Source organism: Salmo trutta, chromosome 32, assembly GCF_901001165.1.
Source record: "Salmo trutta chromosome 32, fSalTru1.1, whole genome shotgun sequence".
NCBI classification, from domain to species: Eukaryota; Metazoa; Chordata; class Actinopteri; order Salmoniformes; family Salmonidae; genus Salmo; species Salmo trutta.
This window is the reverse complement of record NC_042988.1, coordinates 21,769,461-21,784,359: the sequence shown is the minus strand read 5'-3', so window position 1 is coordinate 21,784,359 and position 14,899 is coordinate 21,769,461. Positions and strand designations below refer to the sequence as shown.

Here is a 14,899-nt window from a genome sequence, read left to right as displayed (position 1 = left end):
TTTGGTTGCAAGTGCATTGTTGTAGTTAGCTGCTTAGCTAATTTCATCCGGGCAGCTTCCTCCTCGCTATTAAAAGTGTGCTTAAAACAACATCTTAATTTTAAGGCCAACGTGTCGTGTTTCAGTAACACCAACAACGTACTCGTATGAAGTTGCTTACCGTTTAACTTTAACTCCAGATCAGCCACTCAACTAACGTTCGCTTCACTACTAGCTAGCAAATGTGTTTGTCTATGCACCCCAGTCTAGCTAGCTAACTCAAGTCCCTAAATTCTCAGGAATGAACCATAAAAGTAAGAAGAGGATCAAAGAGGCGAAGCGGAGCGCCAGACCTGAGCTGAAGGACTCTTCAGACTGGACGAAACATGACTATTGCGAGACTTTCGATGTGTCACACCGCTCAGTGAAGGTAAACTGTCGGTAGTAAGCTAGGCTAGCTAGCCATGTTAGCTCGTTCAACACGTTTCACCTGACAAAACCAGTGCGGATGGTCACGTAGGCTGCTGCGGCACTTTCAGCGCACAGCGGTCTTCATTGGCGCAACTGTCAAATCGGTCAGTCTGGACTCAAACACTGTGCCACAGCCCATTCCGTTAATTATTGACCACATTAGGTTGACGGTGTATAGTTATTTTTTTGTGAAATCGTGACAACATTGTTACATTTGTATTTCATTGAGGCTTTCATGATAATATTAGCCAGTCACCACCAACAGGTAGCCAGCCTACTGACCCATGTTCTCAGACCCAATAGACAGCTGATGATGGTATTTTGTCCACCTTGATCCACTGTTTATATTTTGTAAGAAGACTGTAATTGTATTGTGTCTGTAGGAATTATTGCCCTTGTCCTCAGAGATAAACAACTACCATGGTTAGGAAAGCCCATACCTTTTCCACAGTGTGTCATGATAAAATACTGTTATATTGACACAATCACTACAACAATGTATGATTGATAATGCATTGATCTTACAACCAACTTCATTGTTAACTGTATGTTTGAAATAAGCCCACTGGAGGGCATTTTCTTTGCTCCATGTGGGACACTGGGTTATTGCCAAGTGGTTCAGCAGGAGATTTGTTTTCGTCACAAGAGTTAAGAAGGGCTGCTCTGGATTGCTAAGAATACCCATGACTCTCAAAGCTTATGTAGTTTCAAGAGTTGTCCTATAGGTTAAGAACTCATCTCAGCATTTTTGTTTCATTCTTTCTCTTTTGGGGTTGAGCTTCTGAACTTAACCTTAACCTGGGGCAGCAGGTAGCCTAGTGGTTAGACCGTTGGACTAGTAACTGAAAGGTTGCAAGATCGAATCCCCGAGCTGACAAGGTAAAAATGTCATTCTGCCCCTGAACCAGGCGGTTAACCCACTGTTCCTAGGCTGTCATTGAAAATAAGAATTGGTTCTTAACTGACTTGCCTAGTTAAATGAAGGTAAAATAAATGAAAAAAAGCTGACTTTCAGACCCTGTCATTCCATGTAAACGCAGAACAAAAATGCCCTTGACCTTTTGTATTCCCTTTGCCGCAGATCAGACTATATGAAATGGTCTTCCTCCGAGTCTACTCCTTAATGTTCCAGTTGGTTGCATTGCATTCAACTGTTTTTGATCAGTTGATCTTCTTTATGATGCAGTTTTGTAAAACACTCAACCTCAGTCCGTGAGACCAGTACTAGGCCCTGTGACTGGGAAGCATTAAGTCAGAAATGACTAGTGTTCCCTTTGAATTCAGTACAAAGTAATTTATATTGGTAGAAAGATTATTGATTAATGTAGTCGTACATTCATGAAATGTAGCCCTCAACCCTCTCTCTTTCACACACTCAAACTGATATGACATATGCGTCTCACAGGACAATGTTGAGCGTGTGGACACCCTGCGTCTCAACGCAGAGGAGTTCATCCAGCGCTTTGAGAGGCCCTACAAACCTGTGGTGCTGCTCAACTGTCAGGACACCTGGCCCGCCCGCGAGAAGTGGACCATGGAGCGCCTCAAACGTAAGTACCGCAACCAGAAGTTCAAGTGTGGTGAGGACAACGACGGTTACTCTGTGAAGATGAAGATGAAGTACTACGTGGAGTACCTGGAGTCCACACAGGACGACAGCCCACTCTATATCTTCGACAGCAGCTATGGCGAGCACGCCAAGCGCCGTAAGCTGCTGGAGGACTACCAGGTGCCAGTTTACTTTAGGGACGACCTCTTCCAGTTCGCCGGGGAGAAGCGCAGGCCTCCTTACAGGTAAGCTGTTCTCAGTAACATTGTTAAATAAATAGCTGCAATGTTATTGTATTATCTGTGAAGTTGAACTAACTCTAGTAACACCTGTCCCTTTATTTTTCTGTCTTTTTTCTCAGATGGTTTGTAATGGGTCCTGCCCGCTCTGGCACTGGCATCCACATTGACCCGCTGGGTACGAGTGCCTGGAATGCCCTGGTGCAGGGGCACAAGCGCTGGTGCTTGTTTCCCACCCACACGCCCCGGGAGCTGATCAAGGTGACCCGGGAGGACGGGGGCAACCAGCAGGATGAGGCCATCACCTGGTTTAACGTAGTGTACCCACGCACCCAGCAGCCAACCTGGCCTGCTGAGTTCAGACCCCTGGAGATTCTGCAGGGACCAGGGGAGACCGTGTTTGTCCCTGGTCAGTGGGCTACTGCTGCCATTTTATAGACATGTCTGGTCTGTCTTTCACTTTGAATACTGTTTGACTGGCGAGAGAGAAGTAGTTTGATCTTCAGCGATTTTGAATCATTTGTCAAGATCTGAAAAGGCCAGGGTTCAGTTAGTTAGGAAATATATTATATAAAAGTAGGGCAGAACATACAGTGAGTGTGAAAGGTCTTTGATGAGTAGTGATATACATTTACATTACATTTCCGTCATTTAGCAGACGCTCTTATCCTGAGCGACTGTTATGTCCTGTGAATACATCAATTATAGCTATGTGTATATGTACATATACGTGTGTGTATATATACAGTACAAGTCAAAAGTTTGGACAGCTACTCATTCAAGGTTTTTATTTTATTTTTACTTTTCTCTACATTGTAGAATAATAGTGAAGACATAAAAACTATGACATAACACATATGGAATCATGTAGTAACCAAAAAAGTGTTAAACAAATCAAAATATATTTTATATTTGAGATTCTTCAAAGTAGCCACCCTTGATGACAGCTTTGCACACTCTTGGCATTCTCTCAACCAGCTTCATGAGGTAGTCACCTGGAATGTATTTCAATTAACAGGTGTGCCTTGTTAAACATTAATTTGTGGAATTTCTTTCCTTAATGTGTTTCAGCCAATCAGTTGTGTTGTGACAAGGTAGGGGTGGTATACTGAAGATAGCCTAAAATAGTACAAATAAAGAAAAACCCTTGAATGAGTAAATGTGTCCAAGCTTTTGGCTGCTGGTGCTGTGTGTGTGTGTGTGTGTGTGTGTATGCCATACACTCACCAGCCAGTTTATTAGATACATCCATCTAGTACCGGGTTGGACCCCCCTTTGCCTCCAGAACAGCCCGAATTCTTTGGAGCATGGATTCTACAAAATGTCGGAAACATTTGTTGCTCAATTGATATCAAGGGACCTAACGTGTGTCAGGAACACATTCCCCACACCATTACACCACCGCCACCACCCTGTACCGTTGACACCAGGCAGGATGGGTCCATGGACCCTAAATCCTGACTCTGTCATCAGCATGACGCAACAGGAACCGGGATTCGTCGGACCAGGCGATGTTTTGTGTTAGTGATGGCGTGCCCACTGGAGCAGCGTTGTCTTGTTTTTAACTGATAGAAGTGGAACCCTCTGTGGTCGTCTGCTGCAATAGCCCATCTGTGACAAGGACCAACGAGTTGTGTGTTCTGAGATGCTGTTCACACCACTGTTGTACTGCGCCGCTATTTGTCTGTTTGTGGCCCGCCTGTTAGCTTATATGATTGTTCACATTCTCCCTCGACCTCTCATCCATGAGAGAGGTCACAGGACTGCTGCTGACTGGATGTTTTTTGTTTGTCTCACCATTCTCTGTAAACCCAAGACACTGTCGTGCGTGAGAAGCCCAGGAGGGCGGCCGTTTCTGAGATACTGGAACTGATGTGCCTGGCACCAAAGATCATACCAAACTTAGGTCACTTGTTTTACCCATTTCTAATGTTTAATCGAGCAGTATCTTGATGCCTCTCTGCCTGCTTTATATAGTAAGCCACGGCCACGTGACTCACTGTAGGAGCGATCCATTTTGTATGTAATAAACTGTCCGGTGATATGCTATGTAATGTATGTATTCACAGCTTTTCACTTTCACTATGTAGCTGGGCTATCCTAGCTATCCAGTTTCTGCTAGCTCTCTCCATGAATATCAACAAGAAGTGTAGCCACCACCTTGTTTACAACCACACTTACACTGTAGGGCTCAGTGATCGACATGGTTGCAGACGTTAATCCAGTGTTACTGACCTACCCTAATACCCTGCACCCTCCTGCGTTAACTGACTGACAAGACGGGATTAAACTCTCTGTTTCCTTTGGATCTGGTCCAGATCTTGAACTTTTCCTGTTTACTGAAGTTGGAGACCAGAATATTAGGTCCTGATGGCTGAGAGAGTGTGTGTGAGGGAGTGTGTTTGTTTCAAGAGCAGAACCCTGTTGGACAGGCTCTTCTGTCTCCTGAAGATGTCCATCCATACCTTACTATTTCTGTCTATCCACACACCTCTTCCTCCACTCCATAAAGGTCTTGTAAACTAATAACTAAGATTTTCATCAAACTGTCATCGGACAGAGTATGTTTTCTGCCATGTGAGAAGGTCAGATGGTGTATTTTTGTACTTGGCCATTCTGTGTTTACTTTTCTGTGGTTTGGTGATCCGAAACCTAATCCTGGTCATCTCTGTTGCTTGTTCTCTAGGAGGCTGGTGGCATGTGGTTCTCAACATGGACACCACCATCGCTATCACTCAGAACTTTGCCAGCACCACCAACTTCCCCATCGTGTGGCATAAAACTGTGCGGGGCCGGCCCAAACTATCAAGGAAGTGGTATCGGTAAGCACTCCTAACAGAACTCCCACAGCTGTAGGAACACCTCGTGAAAGAAGAAACTTTAAAATATTTTGTCTGTCGGGAGGCTGTGGAATATGAGGAACAATTCTGCACACACTGGGTTTTGCGTCACTGTTTATTTGGGCCAATTACGATTTAGCAGGAGTGAACTTTCACCTGGCATCTTTAGAATTTTCGGATGGGAAGGGGTTTGTTTGGCCCATAGATGATTATAGAGGAGGGGATGTGAACCTCTAGAGCCCCCAAACTTGTTTTTTCATTGTTCCCCTCTAATCAGGGTCTGATTTAGACCTGGGACACCAGGTGTGTGCAATTAATTATCAGGTAGAACAGAAAACCAGCAGGCTCCGGACCTCGTAGGGTAAGAGTTGAATACATCTGGTCTATAGGATCTGCCCTGGTTCTGCCACTCGCACTAGGCCAAACATCTCACGACCACCCCCTCCCATCAAATCCAGTAGCTGGTCAGAGGGCAGCATTCATGTAAGATTTGGTTCTGGGCTTCCAAACTTATGGGAACCAATAAAAAGTGTGTTGGCAGGTTCTGTAAAGAATGGGTCCTGCCCGTTCTGGCACTGGCATCCACATTGAACCTCTGGGTACGAGTGCCTGGGATGTCCTGGTGCAAGGCACAAGTGCTGATGTTTCTTCCCCACCCACGAGACCCGGGAGCAGCGAGGACCAAAAGCCCCAGTCCATACATTGGGCAACATTTTTGTGGTCCAAAGGGGCACTGATTTGTGCAAAAACTCCTGCAAACCTCATTTATAATCTGGCAGCGTAATTTAATTTGTAACTTCTTCAACAATGTGCGTTATATTGTGTGATTTATTTAACTAGAGTTTGATAACCAAGCAATACATAAATAGTCGCCTCCTTGTAATGGACCTTGCTGAAGAGATGTTTCAAATGAAATCATACTGCCAGATTGAGGTTAATAGTAGTTTTTGCAAAAATGTCACCCATAGCTGCCTTTGTAGGTACCTCAATGTGAAAATACATTGTAGAAGAATGGTCTCTGATATTCCTTTGCAGGGTCTTTAATGATAATGTTCTAATATATTTGCACCCAGATCCTCTAACTTCCACAAGGAGGGTGTTTATTTTCATACATAAAATCTCTCTCTTAGTATCCTGAAGCAGGAGAGGCCAGACATGGCTACCCTGGCAGACAAAGTGGACCTCCAGGAATCGACTGGCATCGCCTCGGACAGCTCCAGTGACTCTTCCTCCTCCTCTTCCTCCAGCTCCTCTGACTCAGACTCAGAGGTACATCCTGTTCCCTCAAAACACACACACACACACGCACAGTGTGACATTCACACACATGAATATACAGTAGCCCACTACTCTAGGGACCCCTGAGCTGGGAGTAAGACAAGATCAAACACCTAGGGCTCCTTTCCTGGAAAGAGGTTCATTCTAATCTTGGACTAAAAGGCATCCGTGATAGAGACTTCTCTGAAAGTGCTTTTTGGACCAGGAATAGGCATGATTTGGGTCTGGGAAACCAGCATCTACAACAGGGTGTTATACTCATTTTGCCCCAAAGGGCCACATTCTGTCTTCACCGAGGTCCACTTGTATTGGTTATATTCCTTGCTGTCAGAATTGGCAAAAAATAGTTCTCTATCCATCAAATTTTCTATGCTCCCCGACTGTCTAGCTTTCATTTTGATGACTGTTAACAAGCTGGACAGAGTTTAGAGACTATAAAAGGGCAGCATGCACCTGTTCACATGCGGGCAGATGTCACGGGGTCTGCCGCACATGTGCATGTGAAACTGCCACACATACTGTATAGCCACACACGTCCCCTCACTCTGAAATGCTGTAATGCAAAAGTCCTGTCTCTCTCACTACTGCATGCAGGCAACATTTAGAAGGCAGTCAGAGATGGAAGAAATTACAACAAGTTACTATGAGCATATATTACATATCCCTGCCTTAACACACTCCTATATAATGCCTTTCATGTTAAAGTTATATTGTTCCCTCTATGTTGTCCTGCTGGGTCACTGAAACGTGGCCACAGGTCAGTCTTGGGTTTCTGGAACTGGGGGAACTGGTGTTGAATAGCTTGGTGGACAGCACGCCCCTCCAGTTACATATACATCCATATCAGGTTGGGTTGGGCTGTTGGGTGGAGGTTGGGGGTTACCCTTGTGTAATGGTTGGTAGGCCCTGCCTTCCCCCTGGAGAGAATATTCTGTTCTGCTGACTTATGTGTTCTACTGGATGAACAAGAACACTACTGTCATCAGATGATTGTCTGTATATAGCATGTTAAATTGGTAACGAGTGTTTGTGAGTAGACGGTGTGTATGAGGGACAGTGACACCTAGTCCCCCACATTATGCAAATGGTATGTAATAGATATGTAGTATGTTCTATGGAGAGATGTATCCAAGACCTCCCCCGTCTCTCTGGTTTGTCCCTCTCCCTGCAGGCTGAGTCGGGCTCAGAGGGGGACGCCATGTCTCACAGGCGGAAGAAGAGGAAGACGTGCGGCGTGATATCCAACGGAGACAGCAGCACCAAGGACGACTGTGTCAGCAAAGAGCGCAGCTCCTCCCGATGACCGCCCCGCCTCTCCAAAAGGCCACACCCAGGGGGACTCTCGCATGAAGATCGGCCAATTTGTTTGTTTTCATTTGTGTGTCTCCAAAGGAGAGTCTGGTGGCCCTCTGTCAGTCTGTTGGATAGATAAGAGGGCCAGCCTAACCCTAGGCTGTGATAAAGGAGATTCCCCCTGAGGCGTGGACATGCTGGAGATTTATCTGCCACCACTCAGCTTCTAGTCAAACGTCAATCTATATTGCTGTTGCTTGTGGGGTGTGGGAAGAGCAGTATTTCAGTGCAAGGGAGGGATGTTGACCTTTGTAGAGAGGTGGGCTGTTGCCTTGTTGTACAGCAGGTACTGGGGCTGAGGCAGGGAGCCAATCAGGCTGGCCTGTCTCCTCTACAGTGCCATGGTCTTATGTTGCTCAGTGGGGAAATGTTTTCTATTCACAGTGAGATGATGGATAGATAGGTGTGCTTTGGATTGACTTTACTTTGCAGTACATGGGATGCCAGTTGAGTTTTATCATGGCAGAGTTGACCATCTTTAGATATTAAAGTGTACTGTGAGTTCTGTAAGTTGATACTGTATGACATGGTAAGAGTGGAGGGAGATGCTGCCTTAGTCTGCAAAAAAGCCACTGATTTATATTTTTTATTTAACATTTCTGCTTTCATCCTCTGGGCTTCTTTTGCTAGTAACAGTTGAACTGGCATGCGCATGTACTGCAATCAAAACAGTTAATTCAGTTTCAGTTAATTAAATTAAACGGTTAGCAAATCAACAGTCCACAATCCATTTAACAGATCTAGAAAGCAATGAGAAAATTGCAAAGTGGCAATTCTCTTTCATATCATATTCATCTGCTGTTGGCATCTGTAGTGCAGACTAATGCACACATGTCGTGAAACAGCAGCTTTTTCAAGACTTAGCCCAAGTCATCCAGCAACAACTGTAAAGGCCAAGGGATCCCCTCCTGACTTAGATTTAGCCGGTTCAGCTTGACATTCAAAATCTTGACCTTTTAGGAGGAAATTGCCTATGCTACACTCCCTTAGCTCCAGGTTGGGTAAGATTAATCACTCTCAGATGCCACAAATGAATGTTGGGCTATCAAAACAACAACAATATTGCCTGGTTATGTAATGTTTCTATGACTTCAATTATTATTATATCTTTTTTTTAATTTAACCTTTTATTTAGCTAGGCAAGTCAGTTAAAAACAAATTCTTATTTACAATGACGGTCTACCCTGGCCAAAACCGGACGACGCTGGGCCAATTGTGCGCCGCCCTATGGGACTCCCAATCACGGCCAGATGTGATACAGCCTGGATACGAACCAGGGACCGTAGTGATGCCTCTAGCATTGAGATGCAGTGCCTTAGACCGCTGCACCACTCGGGATTAATTTAATTACGTATGGGTTACTCACACAATTTGAAAATTGCGTATGATAACAATTGTTATTGTCTCTCATGTAAAAGTGTGCCCTTTGCTGCTATATTAATCAACATTTTAAGATGAATGAAATGAAACTTTTCAATTTATTTGACATTACACGGCTATATTGTAGATCAGGGGTGTCCATTTAAAAAAAAAACTTCCCCCTAATTTTCCCGGAGAACGATCTCAATTGACATGCCTAAAACCAAATCGAAACTGTGAAGAAATTATAGTGGACATAATTTTATAGTCTCTGAACTCTGTCCAGCTTGTTAACAATCATCGAAATGAAAGCTAGACAGTCGGGGAGCATAGAAACTTTGATGGATAGAGAACTATTTTTTGCCAATTCTGACAGCAAGGAATATAACCAATACAAGTGGACCTCGGTGAAGACAGAATGTGGCCCTTTGGGGCAAAATGAGTATAACACCCCTGTTGTAGATGCTGGTTTCTCAGACCCAAATCATGCCTATTCCTGGTCCAAAAAGCACTTTCATAGAAGTCTCTATCACGGATGCCTTTTAGTCCAAGATTAGAATGAACCTCTTTCCAGGAAAGGAGCCCTAGGTGTTTGATCTTGTGTTCTCATTCTGAGCCACCCATTTTATATTCTCATCGCATACAGAAGGGGGCACCAATGCCAGAGTTCTCACACTAGCTTGGCACTAGTGTGTGGGGGTTACAGTCCAGAAGATACAGTTGTGTTGAAATTAGAAATGAGGGCTGGCACAGGGAAAAGTTTAAACATATTGTAGTGTAGGCCTTGTAGTTGCACATCTTGATCTTATTTCTCTGTGTAGTACAGCTAAGGGGGTTTGTGAAATGTTGCAAATACATTTTATGTGAGAGGATAGGTAGATATTTTGGACAGACTAAATTCATGGTTCTTTCCAAGTGGCTTCTAGGTTATGTGGCATATGCTGCTCTACAATGATTCAACTGCTTTGTATTTCGTTAGTGTAAATTCAAACAAAAGCAACTAGCTAATACATTACTGTTATTCAGTAAATACAAGTTAATGGTTTGAATGCAGATTCTGCTTGTATAACTTTGTTCTGTGGGGTTAACATGGAGTCAAGTGAGTACTGTTTTTTTTTCTTTAAAAATGTGGCTTTGTCATCTAAAATGATTGAAAGTACTTTGAAGTGTGTGAATTGCTGTATGTCTGTGCAGTAGGTGTTTTCCACTGTCTTTAGACAAAAGTGCCTATAAGCACCAATTGATACTGTCATTGGCCTGCAGATGAGAGGTTGTGTTGCTACATGTGGTCAATGCGTCTGGTGTTTGCGCTGTTTTTAACCCATTAGGTGCTCACCTCATGTCAAGCATTTAGCACTATTACGGTCCCTGGGGTCGGTCACATAGTGCCTTGGATCCGATGGGGGAATGGTGTGAACCAGGAGCCTACGTGGGTACATCTGTTGTCTAATGTGGCTTCCTTTGGTCGACCTCTTCCCTTCAGCCGCACTGATCTAAATCTACAGGACTGGAAAAAGGAAGCCCTCTATTAGGGTTCCGTCATATTGCTTTCACCTATCCTGTCTGTCCAGATCAGGGCTTTCACCTATCCTGTCTGTCCAGATCAGGGCTTTCACCTATCCTGTCTGTCCAAATCAGGGCTTTCACCTATCCTGTCTGTCCAGATCAGGGCTTTCACCTATCCTGTCTGTCCAGATCAGGGCAGATAAAGGAGAATGATGAGAGGAAGCCATTTTAAGATATTTAGATGTACACCCAGACATACCTTGACGCTAACCAGATCAAAGTTAATAAATTATTGATGGGTTAATAAATTATTTTTTCATGCAGCAACGTGTTAGTATGTTTCATTCTACATATCCATAGTTTCATCCCAATTTATCAGAATCCCTTAACAGATTGTTTATAAATGTTCAACGAAATCAATAAATTGTTCAACTAACTATCTAAAACCATTGGCCTACCCTTAGCCCTTACCTTAACCCCATGTCGGTAGTGTTGCAGTTGTTAGTTTAATAGTTTTAGCATCTGTAAGATGACTAAACTGGTACCTGTGATGGTAGTTGCCAAAGCAAACCCTAGTGAATCATAAATACTGAGGAAGCAGTACGTCACTAGTATGGCTGGCTGGAATCTGCCTGTGATAGTGTCAAATTGGGCAGGGCATTTGGGAATGGGAAATTCAGTGATCTGAGTACACACACAAACAGTTTGTTTTCATGGACATTGCAAACATTGTAAGGGTAATATAGTGCCTTCAGAAAGTATTCACACCCCTTGACTTTTTCCACACACCCCTTGACTTTTTCCACAAAATGGATTCCATTTAAATGTGTTTGTGACTGGCCTACACACAATACCCTGTAATGTCAAAGTGGAATTATGTTTTCAAAATCTTTACAAATTAATTAAAAAAATGGAAAGCTGAAATGTCTTGTCAATAAGTATTCAGACCCTTTATTATGGCAATCCTTAACAAGTTCAGGAGGAAAAATGTGCTTAGCAAGGCACATAATATGTTGCGTGGACTCACTCTTTATGCAATAACAGTGACTACCTAATTTCTGTAACCCACACAGATTCAAGACCAGGGAGGTTTTCCAATGCATTGCAAAGAAGGGCACCTATTGGTAGGTTGGGTCATTTTCTTTTTTTTATATAAAAAAAAAACTGAGATTGAAAATAGCGTTGAGCATGGTGAAGTTATTAATTATACTTTGGATGGTACCAGTCAATACAAATATACTGTACAGGCGTCCTTCCTAATTGAGTTGTCGGAGAGGAAGGAAACCGCTCAGGGATTTCACCATGAGGTCAATGGTGACTTTAAAACCCCCTAGAGTCTATTGACACACCGGTGTGTCAATCTAAGTAACATAATACAAAAATCCCCATCAAAATCTGTCAGGTTAAGCTAGAGATATGTTTTTTTTGTTGTATGGGCTGCGTCTCAGTCCACTGCATCCGCCTATGTGGCCCTTCCACATCTGCGGTTGAAAGTGTCAGAGCTACAGCGCAGTTTATCAGACCAGAAAACGTCTGTAGCATCTGAATGGTTTGGCCTACAACCAATGTTCCCTCTAATTGTTTTCGGCACTGAGCAAATTTCAGGTCTGCTGAGCGCAAACTTGAACATTGTGAAAGTTCTGTGCAACTTCCGGCCCGCGTTTACTGTGAACACTGAGGCTGTACCCACTTTAAGTTACAGTTTTAACAGTAATCAAGTAGCCTACTGTGGCTATTTGATCATAATGTAGGCCTACCAGAGTGGTCTACCATCAGAAACAATGGAGAAAATGCATCCCGTAACATTTTAACATGGAAATAGCTATCATTCAGCCTACAGTAGCAGCCAATGTGTGGTGTTCATTGTAGGCCTATATTCCATGAGACTTGAAAAAAAACATGCAAGGCTTGACATGAATCTGTTTAATGTCCTTCAGACAAGGAGGTGACTGAAAATGTTGTTGTGTTGTTTGATGCAAGGAACCACTTTACAAAATAAAATGCATCATTTTTCCCATACTGTTATTACAGAGAATCAGTCAAATTATGCTACCCTCTGCCTATTGGCTACTTAGTTTATTCAAGCCTGTCTGAAAATACAACACTGCCCCTTTAAGACAAGAAAAAAGCTATTTACTTGACTCACTTTTCAAAGATGACTAGACATGCACACATTTTGTGCTCTTGTAGGAAGCAATCACTCCCCCATTTCAAATAATCTATAACTGGGCTAATAACTCACTATCAAAGGGTATGAACAAATGTGCACACATGGCTACATGCAGCTCTCGCTTAAATCTCAAAACAAGCACATCTACTCATGACCGCTCATGTGAATTATTTCTGCCACCCACATACAGGAAAACGGTTCCAAATTAACAACATTATTACGTACTCCACCACTCATGTTATCTACATGATTAAATGTCCATGTGGGTTGTGTTATGTAGGTAAAACCTGTTGTTCTCTCAAACAGAATCAGTGAACATTAAAGTTCAATCATTAGAAACAACATGGACGAGACAGCCTACAGGGAGGAGGTGAGGGCTCTCGGAGTGTGGTGTCAGGAAAACAACCTCAGACTCAACATCAACAAAACAAAGGAGATGATTGTGGACTTCAGGAAACAGCAGAGGGAGCACCCCCCTATCTACATCGTCGGGACAGCAGTGGACAAGGTGGAACGTTTTAAGTTCCTCGGCGTACATATTACTGACAAACTGAAATGGTCCACCCATTCAGACAGTGTGGTGAAGAAGGCGCAGCAGCGCCTCTTCAACCTCAGGAGGCTAAAGAAATTTGGCTTGTCACCTAAAACCCTCACAAACTTTTACAGATGCACATTTGAGAGCATCCTGTCAGGCTGTATCACCGCCTGGTTCAGCAACTGCACTGCCCACAACCGCAGGGCTCTCCAGAGGGTGGTGTGGTCTGCACAACGCATCACTGGGGGAGGTGGATATAAATAATACAAAAATGTTTTTGGATTTTCACCCTCCAGAAATCATTCCTGAAAGGTCTTAATGATGAAATGACCACGCATGTTATGTTGTAAATGTGCACATGGATTAATGCCATCACTTCAGATTACTCTGTTTTTTCTTGCACTGTACCAAATGATTTATGAAAACTTACTTGTCCTCATTGTGGTTTTATAGACGTGTATAATATGTTTTATGTACAGACTTTATTCGAAAAGTTATGAAATGCACATTGTTGTATTTTGTAACACTTGCTTATTTTCCCTCGACTCCAACCCCATTTTATGCATTGGACCGATGTGGGTAGAGCAATGTCTACATAAGGGTACAAATTGTAAACACTCACAAAAGCTCTGACGAAGGCCTTGAGGCCGATACGTAAAGCTTAATTAATAAAGAGCAGTGATACTAGCAAGAGCAGGTTTCTTCTTTTTTCTCACCTATCAGCTGGTTCATTCCTACAATGTGGGGCCTTTTGGACCTCATAACTTTTGGAATAAAAAATTAAATGCAAGTATTCTATCAGAAAAGGGAAATGTTTCACTTTTAGAAGAAACATATTGGTCAAGCTCAAGGCACTTAATTTTTTTTTTGGTCCATTTTCCAACCTGTAAGGTGCATAATCCTAACAGGGTGGACATTTGGAGCCTAAATTAGCCATAGCTCTGCGAGTGAGAAAGATTGAGCTAGCATAATGGTGACCACTTGAATGGGATTTTACCTTCTCTATCACACATTTTTTAACATTTAGAAATGTTGCTAAATTTCTCTATAATGTAGCCCAACAGGGTGGAAATGTATGAGTGGGACATACAGACTAACATGACGTGGAAAAATATATAAAACTGAGTGTTCATTTTTATTTAGCTTTGCACCATTGTTTCCCCACCAAAGACATGATGACACTTCCTGAATGTGGTGTCATTGTAGGAAGGGGTTGTTTTCTTAAATGGAGAATTACAACAAACTAACAGTGTGGAAGGTAATATCAGGGACACACATAAAATAGAAATTAAAATAATAATAAATACAATAATCATGGAAAAAACTTTATTGATAAGAGAGAATTTAACTACGACTATAAAATAATGAAGAAAGATTTTAAATATCTTATGGCTTATACTGTATTTCTCGTGGAACTTGATGAACAACACCTGGGCTCATGGCAAAAACTCTTACCTCCACTGAAACAAAGTGTTCAAAATGCATAAAATTCCCTTTCAATATCCATATTTTTCTGTTTTTAAGGTAAAGGACACCTGCCCTTATATTTAAAGCCTTGTGGAATCCACATTTTAAACTAAATAAGAAGTGATATTTCCTAGGGACAGAAAAGGAAGGCAC

At 42.7% G+C, this 14,899-nt stretch overlaps 1 protein-coding gene across 1 annotated transcript; it reads left to right on the top strand.

Moving 5' to 3' along the window:
* The first annotated feature begins 10 nt into the window (after positions 1–10).
* Positions 11–10,897, top strand: LOC115171416 (bifunctional arginine demethylase and lysyl-hydroxylase JMJD6). The gene is made up of 6 exons (XM_029728215.1): positions 11–409; positions 1,856–2,244; positions 2,361–2,647; positions 4,925–5,060; positions 6,209–6,347; positions 7,528–10,897. The coding sequence occupies exons 1-6, from the start codon at positions 281–283 to the stop codon at positions 7,657–7,659; spliced, it is 1,212 nt and encodes a 403-aa protein (XP_029584075.1). The 5' UTR covers positions 11–280; the 3' UTR covers positions 7,660–10,897.
* Positions 10,898–14,899: the final 4,002 nt, after the last annotated feature.

Coding starts and splice junctions, on each gene's coding strand:
- LOC115171416 (XM_029728215.1), top strand. CDS start 281: ATGAACCATAAAAGTAAGAAGAGGATCAAAGAGGCGAAGCGGAGCGCC. Junction 410..1,855: donor TGTCACACCGCTCAGTGAAG/GTAAACTGTCGG, acceptor TGCGTCTCACAG/GACAATGTTGAGCGTGTGGA. Junction 2,245..2,360: donor AAGCGCAGGCCTCCTTACAG/GTAAGCTGTTCT, acceptor CTTTTTTCTCAG/ATGGTTTGTAATGGGTCCTG.